This window comes from Falco punctatus, assembly GCF_963210335.1.
Source record: "Falco punctatus genome assembly, chromosome: 4".
In the NCBI taxonomy this organism is placed as follows: Eukaryota; Metazoa; Chordata; class Aves; order Falconiformes; family Falconidae; genus Falco; species Falco punctatus.
The window spans coordinates 111,166,797-111,190,773 of NC_137583.1; the positions used below are offsets into that span (position 1 = coordinate 111,166,797).

The 23,977-nt window shown below is 39.3% G+C and overlaps 1 protein-coding gene across 1 annotated transcript in view; it reads right to left on the reverse strand.

Moving 5' to 3' along the window:
* Window positions 1-1,284: 1,284 nt before the first annotated feature.
* Window positions 1,285-23,977, reverse strand: part of STK31 (serine/threonine kinase 31) — a gene marked incomplete at its 5' end in the record, with an annotated part of 46,542 nt that continues 23,849 nt past the window's right edge. The window contains 13 exon segments of the mRNA XM_080383228.1: window positions 1,285-7,226; window positions 11,170-11,238; window positions 13,209-13,243; window positions 13,246-13,321; window positions 15,611-15,655; window positions 15,659-15,736; window positions 16,094-16,174; window positions 17,124-17,222; window positions 18,212-18,272; window positions 18,274-18,338; window positions 18,856-18,996; window positions 19,988-20,134; window positions 20,136-20,144. Coding sequence (XP_080239354.1) covers window positions 7,038-7,226; window positions 11,170-11,238; window positions 13,209-13,243; window positions 13,246-13,321; window positions 15,611-15,655; window positions 15,659-15,736; window positions 16,094-16,174; window positions 17,124-17,222; window positions 18,212-18,272; window positions 18,274-18,338; window positions 18,856-18,996; window positions 19,988-20,134; window positions 20,136-20,144 — 1,095 coding nt within the window. The 3' untranslated portion in view covers window positions 1,285-7,037.

A 23,977-nucleotide genomic window follows, 5' to 3' on the forward strand; every position in this document is an offset into this window, starting at 1 on the left:
GCTGCTTCTCTAATAAAACAGTGGAACAAGATGCAGCACACATCCAGACGAGGCTGGAAGCCTGTTATGAAGTTGGAGGAATAAAGGCTGCTCTGTGACAAGTCACTACAGCGTACCCAAATGATCAGGCTCACAGTTCATGCACATTAGCAGTCATGTTACCTGCAAATGGCACCCTGAAGCAAACAACAGCGTCTCCAAGAGAACATCAGCACCAAACCACTCTCGGCCTCTACGCTGTCTCTATAAACACCATTGTAAGGAATTAAATACTAAAATACAAAAGCTGTTGAGTTATAGTGACTGAACTATGAGGTCCTGATAGCAAAAGACTCAAGAATTTAACAGCTTTACAGATACACCAGTGTAACACAACTAAGTCAAGCTTTAGTTAATAAAATATTTCAAAAGAATATTAGGAAAAGACCATTAATGTAAACATACTGTCATCAAACAACAACTTTGAGACATTTCTTTCTTTCACGTGAAGTGTCAGAAACTGCAGTCCTAGCTGCATCTGCAAGCTACACACATTTCCCCCGCTCCTTTGAGCATCCTACGTGACCAGGCGCACATGGCAGAGCCTGCCCAAGCAAGCCTCAATTCTTCAATGCTCCCCAGTAGTAAAAGGAGGAGGAGCCGCCTCTGGAAAGGTGACGACTGTCCATGTGCTTTCCAAAGAGGTTCACAGACCATCCTAGTCAAAAAAACTTGCTCTCTATTCTGTGTGAAACCATTGAAAAAAAGATGGCATACAAGAACTGCCACAGGCTTGTCTCTTCCCCATTACCTCGACAGAAGTTATTACTATCAAGAAGTATCATGCACGGGTTACAGTTGGGAGAGTTGAGCAACCCTGTGGAGAAGGACTCAGGGGTACTAGTGGATGAAAAACTGGACATGAGCTGGCAATGTTCGCTCGCAACCCAGAAAGCCAACCATAGCCCAGGCTGCATGAAAAGAAGCGTGGCCAGCACATCAGTTCTGCCCCTCTGCTCCACTCTGGTCAGACCTCACCTGGAGCACTGCATCCAGCTCTGGAGTCCTTAGCAAAGCAAAGACATAGACCTCTTAAAGTGGGTCCAGAGGAGGGCCACAAAAATTATCAGAGGGCTGGAGCACCTCTCCTATGAGGAAAGGCTGAGAGAGGGTTGTTCAGCCTGGAGCAGAGAAGACTGTGGGGAAACCTTACTGTGGCCTTTCAATAACTAAAGGAGGCTTATAAGAAAGACAGGGACAGGGTTTTCATGGGCTTGTAATGATAGAAGGGATGATGGCTTTAAACTAAAGGAGGCTAGATTCAGACTTGATATAAGGAAGAACTATTTTACAACAAGGGTGGTGAAACACTGGAAGATGTTGCCCAGAGAGGCTGCAGGTGCCCCATCCCTGTAAACATTTAAGGTCAGATCAGACAGGGCTCTCAGCAACCTGACCTCGTTGAAGATGTCCCTGCTCATTGCAGGGGGGTTGGACTAGATGACTTTTAAAGGTCCATTCCAAGCCAAACCATTCTATGTTAACTTGAAACTTATCTAGACACTACAAAATCCAATATGCAAGTACAAAAATGGATCGTTCCACCAAAAAATCTACACAAAAGTACAGAGAAAACAGATAGCCACAGCAGCCAATCCTTAGGCCAACAGAGAAGTTAACAACAAACAAACAAAAGGTTCTAACTAGGTTTAAAGAAAGAAAAAAAATCTTTACAGAGGAAAGGTGACAGCTGGAAGAACAAATGAACAACAGCTCCACCTCTTGCTGACAAGGACAGAGGATGAAAGTTGCAGGCAGATTGATGAGCTTATGACAACTGCACACCTGAAACATGAGCACTGGCAACAACCAGGCTTCAAAAAGTGGTTGGCATTGCTTTTGTGGAATCATCATTTTGATAGTTATCTTAAATTAGGAGAACAAAGACAGGTTGCTATGGAACAGATCTATATTTCCCAACAGCAGACTTCAACTTTAAACATAGTCCTATGAGAGAAAAAAAATAATAATTTCAAATAAAGCCACTTCCAATTCCAGCATCCTCCACCTGCACCTCCCAGGACTGAGGTCAGCAGGGCTTTTACTCTGGAGTATTCATCCAGCTTTCATGACAGTATCTGGATCAAAGCATCTTCAATCTATTTACTCCAAAGAATTATCCTGGTTTCTCTCCAGAGGGAGACTGAATCAATTCTGTAAACGGAGATACTCGTACACAAAGAAACCCTTTGAGTTGTGCTGGCTATACACACTTACATTGTACATTACTCTTACACTGCGTAAGGCTTCTTGCATGTTTTTTCAGTGTTGCAGCTGGTAGGACTTGCACAGCTTGCAATTTACCACAGTTCATGCAAACATGGCTTAAAAATTTGAAGAGTGCTCATTACCACCTAAAATCCTTCAAGACACTCTAAAGACCTTCTACTGGGTACATAACTCTTACGTTCTCCTTCAAGAATTGCCCTTGTGTCTACTCTAATCCCACTTTGCAGCGCAAGGTGGGGGAGCAGGCATAACTTAACCCACCACAGGGTACGTAAGGCAACACTAGTAAGAACTTGAATTTTATGGATTTTCAGGTTCTGGTAACATCACAACAGACTGTCTTTGAGAGCAACAGAGAAACCTTACTACCAGAGTGAGGACAGGGAACAGAAGAAAAGCTCTCAAGAAGCTGGTTAGCAACAGAAGCTGCAGCAATGCACGGGGGACTCTGCAAGTGATGGAGAGGACATTATAGATGTTCCCTCAGCCCTTGGAACTAACTACATGCAACCATATACCGAGTGCAAGGCCACAACATGTGCTTTAACAGCACAGGAATCCTATACATCTGGGAGAACAGAAAATCCAAGACACACCTGTGAGGGCAAAACCTGCTGTTGAGTCATCTAGGTTTATCTTGCATTTCAAAGGCCCAAGGCTCACAGGCACCATCACCTTCCACTTCAAAAAAAGGACTCTTTTCTCTGTAGCTGTCAAGTCTTCCATTATCCAGTACACTGCCACCAGACAGTAGAGCTCTTGGCTTTCCTGAAACGCCAGGCCACAGAGTTGAAAAAGGAGATCGTAACAAAGCCAGAGGGCTGCTAAACTGGCAGACTGAACATGTAATACTGGGATATCAAAAACTTCTGGTCCACACGGGGATTGTCGAGGTGAGACAGAACAGATCCAGTCTGCTTGAAACCGTGCCACCAGTCGTTAAGATCACAGGGAAGTTGAACAGTTGGAAGTTCACAGTGAAGAAACGCGTGTCAGAGTTTTGGCAAGCTTCCCCAGCTCTGCCGTACAGGGGGTCCCACCCCCAGGCCACAGCCAGCTAACTGGCAACGCGGGGGGTAACAAACACAAACCAATGCCATGTCTTCACACAGCAGGGCAAGTCTTGTTTCTCCCCACCTAATGGTAACATACCTTGCAGCTGTAACACAGATGCCAGGCAAAAGGACTAAGAAAATATATAGTAAACAAGCATTCCAATTCAAATGGGTTTAACTTATGAAGATGCTTCTACACGGTGTGATCTTGACATATTGCAGCCCCTGAATCTAAAGCTGCTAAAACCCAATTCCAGCACCTGAGCCCATATGCTCCCACCACAGTGCAGGCTGGCACCAACAGAACAGAATTCCACATTGTAACTGCAAATCTGTCCACAACCCTGAAGGGACAGGACAATTTGACAATTGTTTTCAGTCTAGCCATGGTGTGTCTGCTGTGAAAAACACTTGTTTCAAGACAAGTGCTGCAGGAGCTGCAAGTGAAGTGCATGGTGCACAATCTTAGTGCCCATCAGTACACACCCAGAAATCTGATGAAAGTTTTCACCAATGTTTTAAATCATATTAATGAAGATCTGCAACATCCACTACAGTCTAGAAAGCCATCAACTTGCAAGCTACTAGACCCCTGACTTGAAATCAGGATGAATTCATAACAATTTCCTTGTAAGCTGGAAAAATGAAGTGACTGCAGATGAAATAAATTTTTGCCCATTTAGGGAAAGTACTTGAGGCAATTGCCTATGAAGGAATATAATTTAACTTGCAGGCTACATAAACTTGCAGCCACCATCAGGAAAAAAAATGTTAAAAAACTAGCAAGTGCCAAGAAGGACTTTGTGCTAGCAGAAAGCTACTCTGAAGTAAAAACCCCCCACCTTTGTCTAAACTACACAGGCAGAAGTGTTAAATACTAATGGAGTGAGCAGCAAACTACATGGAAAAAACATAGTAATGTTACTATGGATGTTAGGGTGGGCACAAAGATGAAAAGGCGGTGAACAGAACAGCAGGAGTCTCCAGAAGTGACCAGCGGTGCAGCATTCAGAAAGTAGTTCCCATGGCTCCACCCAACCCATAAAGATAAGAAATGCTGATGTTCTCCCAGTCTGCTGAAGGAACTCCTCTTCCCAGAGAAAACCAGCCCTATTCCAGGTCTGCAAGCCAGATTAGGTAGAGCCAGAGGAAGTGATTGTTTGCAGGTGCCTGAAGAAAGCATCTCCTCTTAAGTGACTGTTACCAGATCTACAGCCTAGAAGGGGATTGTAGTAGCTGACTTGGGTATGATGTCCTGAGCAAAAGCAGAGACTGATACCGACACGTGACCAGTGGACACCAAGGTGAGCAGGGCAGAGACAACACAAATCTGAACAAGTAACCCACCCTTACGAAAGGAAGTTATCAGCACCAAGACCTGGAACTGCAGGCTTACCATTAAAGGCTACAAGAAGATACGAATGTCTTGGGCAGCAGCCGACCTCCTGACCTCCCAGTGAAGTACTGCCCCTTGAAGGTCCCCCACTAACATGGGCTGTGCAAGGACACTGCTCAAAACTGCAGAACACTGATATCAAAGAAGAGTAAGGTATTTGGGCTTCTTAGAAACAGCAGCAAGTGAGTAAGGAGACAAACAGTTTCTACAGGATCATTTCAACCTCCCTTCTCTATCTTCCCAGCACCCGTCTTCTAACCAGAAGAGATGCAGCTGGGAAAGCTGTCAAAACTCTCAAACTAAACAGCAGGCAGTCCACAACCACAGGTTAGTATGCAGCTTCAGCAGGATAGCTGTGTAACATGACCCTGAACCAACCTATTTTCTTAAGCCTGGCAAGTAAGAAATGAAGAGATAGCCAGAGCTACAAAATTACCATAGAAAAGGTCGAAGTAGAAACAAACAGAACTGGTGACACCAAGACTGTAATGGAAATTCAATTCAAATGGAAAGGCTGTCTCATACCCCGACACTCATAGCTACCAAAATGTTTAAGCAGTTTTATTGCAGTTTTAAGAAAAAAAAAAATATATATATATATCCATCTCATGCTAGGTTCCACATGTAAAAATCGTATTACTTACAGCTGGTGAAGAGATTTTGAAGAGACTGCAATTTTTTTAATCAAGCACACACAGGCACTTCTTGTTTCAGAAAACGAAGGAGGTTAGCAATTTGGGGATTTAAGAAGTACACTTTAGGGTGCACGGACTCTGGAGCTGGAAAACCGAGCAAAAATTTATTTTAATATACATGACACACCATCAGGTTAGTCTTCTAACCTCTATTAAGTGTTTAACATTACTTAGATTAAAAGTTACCCTTTATTAACAATGAGAGACTGCAATCTGTATTTGGACAGTATCCCACAAAATTACTAAGCCTTTTATTTTTATTGACAAAAATTTATTCTTCTCATATTTCTTTCATGAAAACACTTACCACACTAACAAAAAACTTTACATAAAAAATACATTTTAACAAAGGTTTTGCTGTCATTGGTTATATACACATTACAGAAATTAAAAAAATCATTATCAGTTAACAAAAAAAAGGATGAAGCATCTTACATGCTGTTCCATATAAAAAACTAATTGGTTTAATAATGGAAAACCAAGTCTAGTATCAGAGGTGGATCTGCCAAGGTGGTTTATCTTCTGACCACTGTGGACTGTATTATTGTACCTGAGGGCTCCCTAATTCCCCTGGTGCTGCTTCTTGTCCATTACACACTGCATTTTTACATTCTTCATCAGGCAAACACGCAACATCACCAATTCCTCTACAAAACACTTGTCTGCCAACTGTCCAAGAGCAACACCCAGAGGCTAAATATATTGCTACAGCAACTCTGCACATTTCAACCTGTTCCTTTTGGAGAAGAAAGGAAAGCCTCCAGAAAGATAAGCAACAATCTCCTGTAAAACTAAAAAGCTGACAAAATCCTTTCAATAGTAACATTAACATCAAATGTTGCAGGCAAACAAATACTCTCATGAAAAATCACCCCCTTATAGCTGCTGCGAACGCTGGAGAACAGATGATACATACACGCACCTCTGTAGAGGAAATAAGTCGTTTTTGTAAATGTGTGTGTATAGTATTTGGTTGCAATGCAGCAGCATTGCAAAGGAGCAACTAGAAGGATGCCTGCTCTCTAGAAAGCCAACTGCATTTTTCAAATGCAGAAAGACAGAAAAGAGGCATGCTGCTCTCTATTTCCTTTCCTAGTTGTCAAAGCAGTACTTGTTTGGGGTTTTTTTTAGTGAAATCTTGAAGGCAGTTGCTGTAGGAACAACTTATCTATGCAATAACAAAAAATCTCCAGCAAAAAGGTAATACCCTAGAGCATCTTTACGAGGAACATGTTCTCTGGAATCACAGCAAGAAGAGGGATAGAAAACCAACTACAAAAACAAGTCACTAAAGCTTCATCATAAAGATCTCTAGCATCTAACAAGACTGTTCTCTGTAAATGTAACGCCTATATAACAGACAAAGAAAAGGGCTGGCCAATGAAGAGTACAGTCAGTAATTCAACATTTATACCCCCAAACATTTATTCAGAATAAAATGTACTTAAAATAAAACACAGTGAAGACTGTGCAACCACAAAACATGACTGCACCTACCAAACCTTTTATAATTGGAGATTTCAGATCAGGACAATGATTTCAAAACCAAAACAAAAACAGAAATCAGTCAGACACCTGATGGAAAAGTTTCTCATCTGCCAAGTAGGGTTTGCTCCATTCTCCTCAGGTAATTGCATTTTTTTTATCTGTCTTCTTAGAATCATGTTCTTCATGTGGCTCATGCTCTTCACCTGGGTTTGGTGAAACTGAAACCACATCAGCTACAAGGAAGCAATCAACCCTCAGCACCTGCTCAGCTGTCAGTCTGTTACAGCAGAACGAATTCAGGAAAAGAGATTTAACTTTATCATCCTACAGAGAGAAGGATTTCATCAGTAAGCAAAACAAACTTTACTACAAACAATAACCAAGTATTTGATGAACGCATCTTTTAAGTGCTATGGGCCCAAAGCCCTCACAAAAGGTTCTACCATAGCATTCCCAATGGTCAGCAACACTCAACAGTCATAGAGCTCGTTAACAACAAAATAAAAGCAAGTGTTCAGCTCCAGGTCTGTCAACCTAGTGCTAGCAGATTTCACAGAAAAGGAAAAGTGATTATATTTCAAAATGCCAAATCACTGAACTACCATAAATTAGAGAAATACTGAAGCTGGTCTTTCCACTGACAGACAGACAGACACCCAGACAGAAGAAACTCTGATGCAAAGGAATGTACACAAGTAGTCAAAAACTTCCAGACAGAACAAGCAGACAATTTCCAACTCTTCCACTAATTATCAGTGACTCTGGAGAATCAGCAACTCCCCAAATAATCTGAAATCTAAGTGAAAAGATGAGATCTGAAAACTTGCTCTTACAGGGATAAAGGATTGTTGAGTGTTTATAAAACGTTTTGAATGCTCAAAGGAAAATCTCCACTTAAGAAGATTCAAATGTGCAATGAAATACAGGAGAGAACCATGACTACACACTTCCTCTGCAGAATTAAGTGAAGAAAGTAAGAGCATTTAAAAAGCCTTGTACTTTTATATTTGCATTTCACGATACTATCAAATGTCTGCCAACAACAAATATCCCCTTCTCACCATCTTCTTGCACTAAGGAAACTGAATGCTGTTTCCACAAGGAATACTGTTGTAGGACACATTTCAATATGTTTATTCCATTTCACTGTGTGTGCTCTTACTTTTTTTTTCAAATACACAAAACCGGATGCTGAAACACACTGAACACTGAGCTTGGCATGGCTAAATGAGAGGCTACAAGACCTTATCTCTAAACTTTGTGTTTTCTCAACAGTTACCTAAAATCTATACCCCTGTTTCAAAGCTTCATGTTATTTTCCTGTGACAATTTTATATTTGCTGAAAACAACACAAATTTTCCTAGTTGCAAGTGTGCAATTCCTCTGGGCACAAAACTGAGGTGGAAGGGAAATTACCAGTCTGTCAAGAGCCTGCAGATGGGTATGGAGATTAATTCTGAATAAGCTGATTATAGATAAAGCACTTAAAAGCAAAATAGATTTTCCCCAAGAACTGGGACAAGGATTAATAGCCCGAGGTCTAAAAGATTCCCCAAGAAACAGCTGAAAGATATTTATTAGTATTACATTCCTTAGTAAAATCCTCGTGTGTGTTCCTGAGCACTGCAGGCAGCACAGATTGCTTTCCAGTGGACTTTGGTGGCTGGTGCACGTGCATGCACACACGTGCAGAATGAATTCTTAAAAACTACCACAATGATATATTGATTAGGATTTTGACAAGGTCAAAATCAAATGCTGTTTCTTTTGATCAGGGAAAGAAGTTAAAGAAACTTGCTCTTACTAAAAGCTGTAAAAAGAATTGGTTCCTGCTAAGAACAATAATGGCTAAATTAATTATTTGTCCTTGTGATAAAGGCAGCTGTTTGCACTTCAGAAGATACCTGGTACAGAAGACCACAAAAGTGTAACACCCTGAAACTGGCCATTTAAACTTTGATTTGCATACTGCAGACTGTATTTGTACAACACGCTCACAGCAGAACTGTTATGGAAAACAGAAGTAAACAAACTCCTATTTTTTATGTCCCAATAAATCTTTTCTACTTCTTTGAACGATTAAGTTTCCCTTATGCATGAGAGAAAGTTGGTTTTTTCAGTATCCAAGGTTTATTATGTATAATCCTGAATGACACACTGGGCAGACAGTTCCGTACAAGTTTTGTGGAATACATTTAAAAAACCCTAGTTAGCCCTAATGATGAATTGTGAATTACTGAATCTTCTTTCCTGTGTGTTTCATGAGATTCATTTGATTTTTAAACCCAAAGAACCCAAGCAACTATAATGAGCAATAAGAAATACTATTTACAAGATCACCTCCCAGCTCAAATGCTGCATGTTTTACTCTTTTATTTTGCATGGTAGTGTCACACTGGAAATATTTTTTGGTAGACAGTCCTGTGCTTTATCAGTAATGGTTTCATCACTGGAGAACACTGCTGAAATGAAGTTATTAAAAGACTCTATTGTAGAGGATAACAGTTATCTAATAAAACACGATGATTTACAGTACTGTGTTACGCAGTAACAAGCTACCCTGCCTTGACACTGGAACCACTACAGCTGTGTTAGTCTGGTACTGTATTGTGACAGCTTCTTAACCTAAACCCAGTAAAAAAGGATACACCAAGCTCATAATGAACAAAACTTTAGTAATTTAGCCCCATGCTTTAATAGTTATCTCCACAAAGCAGGAAAATCATTAATATACAAGTATAACCAGTAAAGAGGGATTATTTGGGTTGCCTTTTTCCCTTGACAAAACCACCCAAATTTATCTGACCAACAGCAACTCCACTGCTTTGTTTTCTACTTTTCCATTTATTTTTCTACTCTTCTGGAAGATACGAGGATTAACCTCTAACTCTTCCCTATATTCCTTAGAAAATTCTATCCATAAACTAAGACTTCACTTAAAAGCTTAAGTCACCTGCTTGCAGATTTCTAAAAAGTGTAAGGCTTGATTTAGCAAGTTCCATGGCCTTCTCAAATCTAGATAAAGCATCACTTAAAGCAAGATCAACACAACAAGCATGATACGAGAAAAAACACAAGGGCAATCCTTGGGAGATGGGACGAGACAGGACAAGAGCAAACAGTCAGTAACTAAACAGGCCGAAGGCACCCCAAAAAGTACAAAGCAGAAACTAGTCTGTGAAGGCTAATGATTTGAAAAAGGTCTATAAGCCTCCCAGTGAATTTCTTTAAACTATATATGGTGGCATGTCTTTTGTTATTCCAGTTTTTATAAGGAGGAAAAGTAATCGCCTGTAGCAAACATAGAAGAAGTTGAAAGCAGGCAAGAAAAAAGGTCTTAAATCTTGGCCAGAAGGCTGAAAGCTTTTGGGAAAGAGTTACACAAGAAAATAGACCCAAAGGAAGACAAGCACTCAGGTAACTAAGACACACAGAGAGAAGACCATAAAATTATCTGCTTATGATTAACCACCAAGAGCTAGGTAAGTCAGTAAAGGAACTATTTCAAAATTGGAGACCTAAGTTGGGAAACTTGAAGGCACACCAGTCTACTTCTTAAAGAGTCACTGAGACACTGGGCAAGGATAAGCTTCAAAAAAAGGGACTGAAAATAAGAGTTCAAGGTGAGAACAGTTGCTGGCACACAGCAGACAGATAACGATAGTCGAGAGTAGAAAGAATGAAAGCAGCAACACAAATTTGTGTCATGCAGTGTCCATGTACCTGAGGATATTTCAGAGGCATAGGAAAGTTTATGTTTCACTTAAAAAAAAAAAACACACACACCAAAAAAAAAACCACCAAAGAACAGAGGGCGCAATACACTTCTACAACTGCATTTAAGTAATTAAAATTGCATTTGGCTTTTTTATTAATGCTCAAGCACTGGGCAATCATTATGTAGGAAGACAACGAACAACGTCAGCTTCCCTGAGTTCAGAAAAGATAGGCTGCTAATGCAAATACCTCCCCTGAGGCTGAAATTCAATGACTTATTCACCAAGTCTGTAACTTGGTGTCATTCAGTCAACAGTTATCTGTGAAGAAGCTGCTCCTCCTAAGGTTGGAATGAAATATTAATAAAGCTCTGGGGTTTTCTACCTTCTCAAACATAGTTTTCTTTGTGCATATTATTTAGAATTATCCAGTCAATTAAGAACACTTTCTCCACCCAGCACTTACAAAGAAAGGTCTGACTTTAAAATAAAAAATTAAGCCCCTCTAAGCAAAAGCGATCTCATCTTCCTCATCTGACAATTAACATACCATGACAACCATATGCACCTCAGGTGTTCCATCTTCTTTTATACCAAACTTCTGGTTTTGAACACAAAGCTGTAAACAAAAAGATACATAATGTATAACACTGGTGGTTCTTTTTCGCTTTACTTTAAGAAAACCAAACATCAGTCAAAGAGAGTCCAGGTTTCAAGTAAAAATGGATTGTTACGGGAAAATGGCAGGTAAAGGGTTTTTTCCTGATTTCACAGTAGGTAAAATATACAAGAGGCTCAAATTCTCCTTACACAGAAACAAGGGGAAAAAAGTAATATTAGCAAAAGCTGTTAAGAGGTCAAAAGAAACAACTTTTTAAAATATGACTCCATGCCCAAGTCCATGCCCAAGCTGTATGTTTAATTACATAATTCTCTTTAAGAAATGTTGAGGGGTAAGGGCACTCTTAACTGACAAATGTGAACCTTTGTACCCATAAACGATGTAAAATTTCTCCAGCCTTCACTATTGCCTAGAACACTCCCTGAGTACAGCACTTTTCAAAACCCTGCCTGCAGGTTAAGCTGAAAATGCCTCTCTTCTGAACAATTACATAGATAAGAAAAGGAAGCATGTGTTTAGTCAGCACTGGGCTCTTGTGACAGAGATCAGCAGAGAACTTGGAAAACCACTGTCTCAATTTTAGAAGCGGCACTGCTGTTTAATGAGGGAGAACACAATTTCAGCTGTCCAACATGAAACTGGCAACTGTTGAATATAACACGAACACTTGAGCTAGAATTTTCCATCAAATGATCAATACAAGTCTGAGCTGGAGATTAGTTACATGTGGATTAAACTGAATTCAGCTGGCAAACTTGGATGAGGTTTCAGAAGAATGCTGATCTTGCTGCCTCCCAGATATTACCTTCAAGCAGAGCCAGACATTTATAAAACTGTCTTTTTATCTTTTTTTCACTGTGTTTTTCTTTACTCACTTTAACTTGTAAAAACCTTTCTTCTAGAACAGATGAAGATCTGAATAGTGGTACTGAAAGTGTTCTAACTAAACTGTACCATGCTAATAAATTATAAACATCTATGATATTAAGCTACAGTATAGTTCATCTATTCCAGTAGAAAAATTACTTAATTTTAAGCAACTGCTTCCTAAATTGGGAATAAAACATAATGAAGAGTGACTTTTATATGAGTCAGCTTCATCTTCTCAGCACAGGTAACTGGCAGTGGCTACCTATATGCTTGCAGTTTACGTCTGTATTAGGAAGCGGTTTTAAAATGCTGTGGCACAGAAGGGATTACTGAAGCCATCTGATGGAACTGCCGGTGTTTTCCAGGAAGATCTCCATGTACCTGGAGCTCCAACTGGTACTCAGTGAACCAGTTCCAATATAACAAGTACTCACAGAAAAATCCCTGCCTGGGAAGATCAGTATTTGCTGTGTAGCTTGTGGCTTTTCAGGTCTGGGAGATTTGAAATTTTCCCATTCAAAGCACATGGCACTGACACCCTGAGTTGGAGAGGGAGAAATACAGTGCTGGAACACAAAAAGGAGATGGAAGAAATGCTTTGCAACATTCCACCTAACACAGGAAAGTTGATTGCTTCCTCCTGTAGTGGCATAACGTGCGCTAAGAAACAACACACCTATCTAAGTGTTGTTGCCAGTAACAAAACATACGACAGCCCCATCCTTGCCTTCATCCTCCCTCTCTCTTCGTATGGGTAATTCCTCAGGGGCAAGGGTAACAAAAAAAGAAGAAAAAAGGCTCACAAGGAATGAACAGGATGTGCAGTAAGAACTGACAGCCCACAGCATGAGGAACAAAAGCATAATTTTTGTTCATATTACTATACAAATTACATTGTGTATTTTAAAGAAAAATGCAGTCGTCTGCCCATAATTGTAATGCCCATTCATTCCAAACTTTCCACTCAGTTGAAAACATGAACACTTATTTTCCCAAAAGAGTTCAAAGCAAAAGCTGGAGATAACATTTACTACTCTTTGTAAGCCTCCTACAGTTCCAGAATATTACTAGAAACTCTCCCACAAGCCATAACATACCCAGAACAGAAGGCAGCCACAAGCAAACATATCAGAGGCTGTCCCATTCTCAGTTCAGGAGAAACTAAGCTTAGGGTACTGACAACCATAGTGTTTGAAGTAGCACATTGATCCTACAGGGGAAAAAACTGCACCCGTAACTTCAAGCACACTGAAGCAGATTATTTCCCTCTCCCTTTCAATGTGTCAGACAGCTTTACCAGAAAGCTCTGTGCTGAACCAGACTGAAATGTAAAATTCTCCCTCACTGATCCAAAGAAAGTGGTGTGTAAAGCAAAAAGAGATAGTCACACATCCATCATCTGTAACTGTAACAGAAGGATAGGGATGGCAGATTTTACTCCACAATAGAACTGTTAATGCTCGTAAGGTGGTAAAGAATACAAACTGCAAAACTTCTCAAACAAACAAACAACAAAAAAAAAAATCACAAAAGACATTTGGCACTATTTTGCAGAACTTTAGTTCTGAAGTTCAATTCTGCCAACTTTCCTGGCTTTTCTTCTCTGCCTTTCTGTCTTTACCTGAAACTAGCTGCTTTCTCCCTCCTGGTTTCCAGCATATTTTAGGTCTGTCTGCTGTCAAAATAAAAGCTATACTCTGATTTTCTATCCCCTTCCATAACAGCAGCCAGCACACAGCTATAGCCAGACTGGAGAAGAGTAGTCCCCCAACGGCCAAGAGTACTCAGTAACACATTAGTTACCAGCTCTACTCATGCATTTGTGATCATGAGGAAAATACAACCACTGAGCAGTACTGACACCCCCAGAGAGGAGACAGGGGCTGGATCCAGGCTTTGAACTTCCCCGCTCTATACACATGAACTGCTCATTTCAGCACAACCCATACCTGCAAGCAGTAGTAAAGAGAGAGACAGTCTTCCTCAGCTCCTGCAGTTTTCACAATGGCACCATCTGTACCAATTATGACCTTTCAGAAAACTCAGCTGTGAAAAATTTTTAAAGCATCTCTCTTTACCATGGCAAAAATTAACATTTATTTCAAGGGAAGCACACCTTGCTGTCCAAATACTTGACACACTTGAGATTAACAGACAATGCGTTTCCAAAGCAGAAATTAGGGTCCTCAACCAAACTTACTTTCATTTATGTTTATTATATTAATATAATGATGCATTATTTATAATATATATTACTATTTTAAAAAATCAAATAAGCAGGACACAGACCTCTAGCATAAAAATGTTTTAGCTCTAACAACTTGAGTTTAGAATTCAAAAGGTGACTACAGAACAGATAACCATTACTGGAGACTTTGCTATGTAAACACAATGAATAGTAAGAAAATAACTTGTGTTCTTAAAGAATATTAGATTTTTTCCCCCAAGAACAACGATGATATTTTTATTATAGAAGAGGACTAAAATAGAAGTATATATAAATACAGCTATATGTAGACAACACGTAAAATCCTGTAATTTACCAAATGCTGCAACAGATTAAAATACATAATAGAACCCCATTACCTATCAAAGAGAAAGGCAAAGACTTCACATGAGCTTGACCAGCCCTTCTTCAAACGTAAGCTCTTACTCTCACCTCTGATGATGCCAGTCAACGAACAATTACTGCAACTGCTCCATCTTTTTTGTTCCACTGTTTTGCTTAACCAGAGCCCACACCCAGTAATGGCTTTTTTCCTCTCCAAGATCAGACTGTGTCTATATACCCAAGCTATTATTCCTAATGCCTGTAACACTACTGCATTAAACTTGGTTTTTTTTAACAAAATAAATGCATATCATTAGGTACCATCAAATAACTTCCTCTTCTACTTCACACAAAACTCAATTCCAACTGTCATAGCCTGTTCCCATATTTTGTGATTAACTCTTACAAAGTCTGTACCAGCAAAACGGGAAGCATGTCTCTTAACTTGAGATCTAAATAAGCCAAGTCAAAAGCAAGAAGAGTATTTACAACTTTGCCTGTCATAATACTACTTCCCCTGGTTTCCCCAGTTATTAGCAGACTTGTAGAGAAGAAGAGCAAGGGAAAAAACTGCAGTTCCTGAAATTTCTCAGTGAAATCATCAGGAAGACAAACCCACATCTGCAAAAACAGACAGGAGTAACGAACATGATAAAAGGTTCACCAGATACCAGAAAGAACAGACAGAGGGGAAGCACTGCTCAATACAGCAGTCCTCAAAAGAAGCGGGGAGGGGAGGGTGTAGGAAAAAAAAATATCAACATGGAAGCAATTAAGAAGAAAAACAATGCTTCATGTTCTACAGGCCCTGAGGAAAAAAATCTGCTATCAGAAAAAGGCTGTTAAACACAGGGGCATGAAAGAAACAGCAGAGTTCATTCAGAATCGGCACACTAGTATGTCAAGGCTTCATTTGCAGCACCAGCTGAAAGCCAGTGCCAAAGTTACCTTTAAAAGAACCTTCTGGCCCAGAATTCCTGAACACGCTAAAGGTCACTTCATGCTCAGTTCCTTCCTGGGCTTAGCATCCAAAAGGTCTCGCTCCAGGCTGCACGTCAGACGTCCACCAGAGTTCTGAAGCACATGCACATGCAGATATTCAGGGTAAGTGCATGGCATTTAACAGCTGGTAAGATTCAGTGGCTTCAGCTACCTCTCCTCTTCCTCAATCAACTTAGCAAAGCGCAGAACCAGCTGGGGTATATGAAGAAGTTACAGCATCTGTTACCAAGAGGCTGGCCGTGATGAGGCAGCTAATGAAATGCATTCCTTGAACATCTCCCCAAAGAGGGGGAGAAGGAAGACCATAACAAACAATAATCAGGGTATATGTCCCCCAAATGGACTGACTGTGCAGAGCGTTGTTGGTGCGGAGCCTTGATAGTGCCTGAAGCAATAACTGACAGTGCGTTCAAACACATCGCTGCTTACCATATAGTTTAGAATTCCTGCTTCTGGATAAAGAAGTGGTAACTCAGGGAACCATTTCCGTACCAAACACGTAAGCTTCTCCTAAATGAAGAAAACAAGGCTCACAGCTCCAGATCACTAGTTTTAACATATATAAATATACACTGACATTTGCAATGTATACCCAGGACATTCAAACGTACATTGACCATGACTGTACCTCTTTTAATAACATCATTCAAAGTAACGATGCCATTTGCTTTTTTTAAAAAAGGAAAAAACCACCAACACACAAAACCATACACAACATGAATACAGCAGTTCAATATGGACAGATTTTTTTAAATATCTGAGGGTGGGTAGTGTTAAGGCCCCAAGCAGTTCATGCCCTATCACAGAAAACATTTAATCTTTGCTACAAGAGGCTTTGGTAGGCCTAAACAAAAGAAAACAACTTCACTACATATAAGTGGAGGAAGATAGAAATCAAACAGTTACACAGACCAGGCCAGCATCTCATGCATCTCCAGATCCCACGTAGCTGTAATGCTGCAATGTGTAACTATTACACATTTTACAAAACATTGTACATAGTACAAATGGTACGCCTGCAGAGGTAGGTCTATCACTGCCACAAATTCTGGTGCCCTTCAACTCACTCACAAGGCAATGGTTTCTGATTTTCCCCTCCATACAGAGGACTTGGAGAAAGGGCAATCTCCACTTCAGGATAAAAGCCTGTTTTAACCTAGTCATAAGGAAACAGTTCCCTTTCTTGCAAGAAATACAGTCTTTCTTCAGCAACTGAGCTGCACCCCCAAAACTGAGGGGGGAAGGAAGAGAAGGCCTGAAGAAACTATGTTAAAATAGAAATAAAACTGATCAGCCTCCATGCCTTCTCCCATAGGTTTCACCAAAAAAGGGCCATCTTAATATTCAACAGTATAAAAATCACATTTTTTATTTTATGCAGAGCACAAGTTAAAGCAACTGAAATGAACATGTACCTCATACAGGTTTGTTTTAGTTGCCTAAGTAGTTTAATACTTACATATTCTTCTTTTTCCTTGGATATTTCCTCAAGAACCCTATTTCGCAGATCATCAATTTCATTTTTTATTCTTATTTCAAATTCACTGTAATCGTCAGACTACATAAGGAATAACAAAGTGTGTATTTCTTATTCTGCTATTATACTAAACAACAGTAATCTGCTATATCAGGATTAAAAAACAGCTTCCGTATCACAGTTCTGGAGTTGAACACATTCTCAAAAGCATATTTTACTCAGTCTTCTTCCTGGAAACCCATGAGAATCTCTTAAACCTAATCACCGAGAAAGGCATTCCCTTTATTCATGTGGCAGACCAAATGTTCTAGATTCTTGCCTACTTGTTTCCTAAATCAAAGAGCATTTTTCTTTAATTAGCTGATGACAATCATAATAGCAACATCATTCATCTACCAGCAATGCCAGGTTCCATAATTCATTCACTTTTTCCCACCCATAAGCAGGCATTTTCCTCACGTCACCTCATTATTCAAGAATCCTTTTCCCAGTGGGTTTCATTAGTGTGTCTCATTTTAAATCCTCTTGGAAGCTTACTGACCCTTTACAATGCTTACAGACACACACATGCAGGTTCATTTTTTCCTTAAGCATCATCAGAATAATTAACATGTAATCAAACAAACAGCACTGAAATTGGGATAATATTTACATTCTTTGGACTTCTGTGGGGTAGTGGGGAACCCTGAAAATGAGAACAGCCACTGACTTCTACCACCGAAGAGGCAAAACATGCACTGTCAACAAAGTAAAAATGTAACCGCACAACCAGCACAGTGAAGAGCTGGACAAAATTGTTTGTGCTGTGAACAGCTACCATCACCAGAGGGATTTCGTTAAAAGCACAGCGCCATGACTGGGGACTCAAACAGAAAAGTGGCTGACTTTTTTCTTTTTTTTTAAGCCACTCAAGTATGGTCTCAGGGGCCTGTAACACTTCCACAGTTAATTGAGGTCAGAAAACACAATGTGTTCTACATAGTTACCACTTACTTAAAATAGACCAATTTAATGTTTCTAAAACAATTTGAAAACCAGACAAAAACAACATCAGTCTAACATTTTCATACTTTCTCAAAATTGTTCTTTTCAACCCGCTTCCACCTTAACTGGGCCTTTAAGCTTTTCAATTTTCTTAATTGATAAGTTGTTAATATCAGGTTTTCTATTCAACCATTCCTCAGCCTGTTTTTTGAACTAAGAGGAAAAGAAAAATGAAAGAAAGAAAGAAAGAAAAAAAATCGCAAAGTGTTCAAGCATTCAATTTTAATATGCTTTAGCCCAATGCACTAGAAAACCTGCCTGAAACCTATTTGAATTCAGCTTTTCAGGGTTTTTCCCCACAGAAGAGGGTTTTTATTGTATTTAATTTTAATTACATTAACAACCTTCTGGAAAACAAACATTCTAACTTAAAGTTCAATCCCTTAACTTAAAGTTACATACTGATTTGTAACGAATCTAGAGATTCCAGATTGTACCACTTTACTTTTTAAAAAAGTATCTTCACAAAGTAACTGAAATGAAGCATTGGCTGAGGTAACGTACAATTGCAATTCTCAAACTTTAACGCAACCAATCTCTCACCACCAATATGCTCTCAGAATTTCATGATAAAAAGATAAAAAGACATTTTTCAAAAACAAGTTATGTCAGAAAGGGTTACTAGTATATATCAGTGCAACAGAAATAAATAAGGAAGGCATAAACTCACCTCAACACTGGCCAAGTGTCTGTTCTGTATGACAGTGATCGTACTTTGCTCCTGACAAACTTTATGTATAATTTCATTGTAAGCACTCCTAATTATTCCCTTCTCTGCTTCATCATGCTCCTGGACTGAATTACACAGAGGGAGATTAAAGATTGAGAGTCATTCTTCATTTATACACACCAACGTTTAAGATGTAAAACCTTTACTGAGAAATTCCCTTGTTAATGAGGAAAAAAATCATTTATCAGATTTTTTCTCTCTCTCTTCTTATAAATATTCTAAAAGTTAGCAAGTCTAAGAGTTCATCTAATAGTTTCAATAGAGTAAAACTGACTGGCACTTCTATGCAGACGTCCAATTTCATATTCCACATGTTATGAAAGAGGTTTTTTTAAGGACAGCACAGTTAAATAGATATGAACCATTAAAGCATGCAACTGTTCTTCCAAATAAGAATCATTGGTTCTATCACAGAGAGCAGTTACAAGCAGACTAAACTACTGGTTTATGGTTAGTATGATGCTACATCAATGGACAGGTTCAACTTTTGCTGACACGACCATTCTCTGTCTGCAATGAGAGTCCCTGCTATGCTGCCAGTTCAAGTACCTCAGAGTTAGCAAAAGAGAATGGAGAAAATGCTTATCAGAAAAGGTAAGCAACAGGGTAAAAGTCTAACATAAGCATAGAAAAAAATTACAAGGCAAGAACACTTGTCCCAGGCAAAACGGAAGTGATGAAAAACTATTCCTCTCTGGAGGAAAAATTAAATTTATCCATATAACTTCATCCAGAGAAGCAATCCCATTATTTTAAACCGAAACTTACTTTCTATCACCTGTATTTTCAACACAAGCACCAAAACTCAATACAGCTCAAAGAAAGCTTCTCTGCACACAGAGAGGGAAGAACCAGTTTTCCCAGTATTTCTTAGTTAAGCCAGCCATACATACAGCCAAGTTCCTGTAATGCAAAGCCGCCCTCTGCCTGTTGCCTAGAAAACACCTCTTTTCTCTGGGGAGCAACCCGAGTGACTTCCTATCATACTTCCACAAAAAAAGACGCTGCCTTACTGTAGTGCATGAACTCACCCCATACATTAAGAAAAGCTTTAAAGTGAAATCAAAGATGTACAACATAAATAGAAGTCATGAACACAGAAAGCATGAATAGAACTTATATTTAAGTTGGCATCCAGTTCCCCACAAAGAGCCAACTCAACCTTTTTGAGCGTGTCATCCACATTGCCTATCACCTCCTCTAAATCTGAAGATGACAAGGTCAAAACACTCAGCAGGGGTGGGGAGAAAAAGAAATCAGCCTTGATTATAATACTTGATAGTATTTTAAGTAATAACTACTGATTTATTGAAAGTAACTAGTTAGGGAGCAGACAGCAAAACCAAGCAAGAAATACAAAGACTTAGCACTACTGGAAATCTAATCAGGATTTGAGTCAGATCTCACCTTTAACTGCCTTACATTTGAGTGATACAATGATTTCCAGAACTGTTAAGATGCACCAGGCAAGAAGAAAGTTGATTCTTACTTTAGTTGAGTTTTATTTTCCTAATCTCATTTTGATTTTTACCAAAAATGAAACACTGGAAGAATCCAAATCCCATGAGTTTCATGTCAAAAATCAATGTGTGCTTCCCACACAGTCATACACAAGATGCTCAATACAGCAATTTCACTACCAATTGGACTTTCCACTCCTATATAGTACGACATAAAGGCAATCCTAGGATCTAAGTATTTTATTGCCTTAACCTTAAAGGAACTAAGAAGTTTAATAGTGCAAGTTCCAACAATATGTTGCTCCCCAAAGCCTGGAGTTGCATGCTGGAGAGAAGCCATCCAGTCTCTGAAAACTTTCTTGTATGTTATTGACCCATTTCCTTTTGTAAATTCTGAACAATCCTACCCGAGATTAATTTGGATTCAGAAAGAAAAGGAGTATCTATTTGAAATAATGGGAAGGGAAACACTTCAAAGAAACATTTTCTCTACACAATTGCTCACACTTTTTTTTAAAAAAAAAGGAGGTAAAAGTTAAGTTGCAATAGAATAATTGCATATCGAAAGCTGAAATCATTATGACAGATAACTGAAAATTTCTTCCTAGGTATATATTTTATATATATATAATACCTACGCGTATTTTACCAACCCATGCCAAAAGTCTGTACATTTCCTATGTCTCTGAACTGTTTGCAGAAAAGTTCTAATTTGAAACAGGTAAACCAAAATTCACCACTACACTAACAACTTTAGTCACTTTCATACATGCAGAATAGCACTCTGAATTGCACCCAGCAATCACAGAAACCCACCTGCAGGTTTGTTTACCTCCTCTAATAAATGACATGATTATAAATAACTGCAAGTAATTATATTCATTAACATTGTACCGCACATGACATGCAACAAGTCTACACTGCTGCTGAACAGCATTTATTGTCAGGTCAAAGAACACTCTTATTCTTAACCCTGTCTGGCCACAGTGCTTTGGGCACAATGAAATGCAAGGGCAGAAAACCTATTCACTATGGAAAGGCACATCCCTTATGGATTATGTACAATTCACATGAGCAGGAAGATTATGCTGACACAAACCGAGAAAATTCACACACAAGTGCAACAAAAAGGAGACCAAGGAAGCTGGGCCTGCAGGAATGGAGAGAGAGCAGGTTACAGTCTTTCCAGGAAGATTAGGAGTCCTAAACTGATCAAGAACATGGATATTAAGCATGGAAACAGGAAAGCTGCAAAGTTACCTCCCTACTTTGCACTTTCTTTACAAGCGGAACTTGACGGTAATCCACTTCCATCATCCATTTCTTTCTTAAGACAGATAACATACTCAGCTTCAATGCTCCAAACCTCCTACAACTCGGACTGAGAGAGACAGACCATCAGAATGGTATTCCAGAAATACTGCAGGACATGCAAATAGAAGTGGATGTTTTATTTGCATAAATTCTCCACACTCAGCTTTTCAATGAGGAAAAAAATCCTGTTATATATTTGGCTGCAATCTCTACCTAGATCACGCCAAGCCAGACTGGCTGCTCCTTTGCAGTGATCTTTCATCACTTCTTTCAGCAGCATTTAGGAACTAGAACCTTTCAAAATCTGGTCTTTCTATCCAAAGGCCACTTGAAAAGGACTAATTAAAACATTTCAGTCACACAATGAACAGTCAGAGCACACCCATACAAAAGTTATACTTGCATAAAAGTACTAGCCTTTACACAAAAGATGTCCTTTCATAAGAAAGCATAAACTCTGGCTCATTGCAAAGCTACACTAAGAATAAAGGTAAATTTAACACTGTTCCTCAATGCATTACTCACTGTCAGCTAGAGCCACTGTTGATGTGCACAACCGCCCTGCCACAGGCAGTCACCCCTACTAATGCCTGCTCCTCACAGGCGCAGTTTACACAGTGTCATACTTCACTTTTTTCATCAACAGGAACGACTGACTGTTTGCCTTACCTTTAAGATGCCACTAAACCAGTCAGCAAAAATTTGCAGAGCTGTGTCCGTATCATTTCTGACACAAATTAATTTCTTCATTTTAATACTCTCCCACTTAGAGAACTGCTGAAATGCCTCCTCAGAGTCATCTGTTTCAGACCCAACCCATACACCATCTCTGGAGAAGCAGAAAGTTTCTACGCATAAAGTGAATCAAACAAAAATAGGTTTGCAAATCAGAAGAATTTTGTGACCATATACTATCTATAAAAATCAAGACATTTTAACGCAGAGTTAGCATTACCCACTGGCATAAGATCATTTCTACTACAAAAGCCTCTTTCTATATGCAGTGAAGTAGTATATTTTATATTCCACTTTCCTCTCAGATCTAGTGGCAATATGTCTACCAGAAAATGCAATACAGAAAAGTATCTCAGAGAGATCACAGTCTGATTTTTCCCATAAACACATGGAAGGAAAAGACAACAAAAAGCTTAACAAGTCACAAGAATTCATTTGTATTCTAGTGTCTTTTCCTATGGATTGGACTTTAAAGTCCAATCATCAGGATAAAGGGCAAAATGGGGTTCAATTTATAATGCTCCTCATAGAACTGCTCAAATTCAGAAAACAAAGTGAACCTCTAAGAAACAAGGTGAGCAGCCAGACACATAAGGAATGCTTCTGGACTGAACCCTCCCTTCAAAAGTCACTAGTCAAATCTCTTCTGATGTACCTCTGTCATCACACTGACTCCTAGATGGAACAGCAATTACCTACACATCTGATACCTCTAAAATGAGTTTTATTGTCTGGAAATGCCTATTTCCACCTAAAAGCCAACTATATGAAGGACACAGGGTCCACCTCCTTTTGACTTGTATTGGAGAAGAAACTGAAATGTTACACATAAGGGAAAGGCATTGAGGCTAAAGCTGAGGGCAAACAGAAATCACTTTTAAACAAAGTGCAGTCTGTTAAATGACCTGAAGAACATGTAGGGTCAGGGAAGAACGTATCAGTCAATTACCAGTGGAGACAACATCCTGACAGAAAACAGCCTTCCTTGCACCTGGGTGGAAAGTCCCATGATGAAAAATACTCGAGAGCTACATTGGTGTTTGCCTGCAATTTGCTATAGTTCAAAAAGAGAAAATTCTCTCTGAACAGTAGGATTTGACTGGACAAACCTGTGCTTTTGTAATAACTAGCATCCTTCAGCCTTCAAAACCCATCATTTTACTTACCCACATCATTCCCAACCAGCTGATTAAAAAAAAACCTTTTTTATGACAGTTCACTTACATACAGGCTTTCACTTTTTTCCTTTTCTCAGATCCCAGAACATTTGAGTGAAGTTATCACAGACTTTCCCAAACAAGACCTAGGTCATGTAGATGAAGAAAAACACCAAAACACCTCTCTGTCCTCTTCTTGAGCCAGGGGGGTTTCATCCCTTCAGACTCAACAGCCAATATAATGGAAAAAGCAGTGTGACAGAACTTCAAGTCACACACAAGAACTTGTCAGGAGCCTTTTAGATAATTGAAATGCAGAGGTCATATGAGCAAACAAATAGAACTTCAAGTAAAACAGACTGATGCTACCACCATGGGCCAGAACATGGCAGCAAC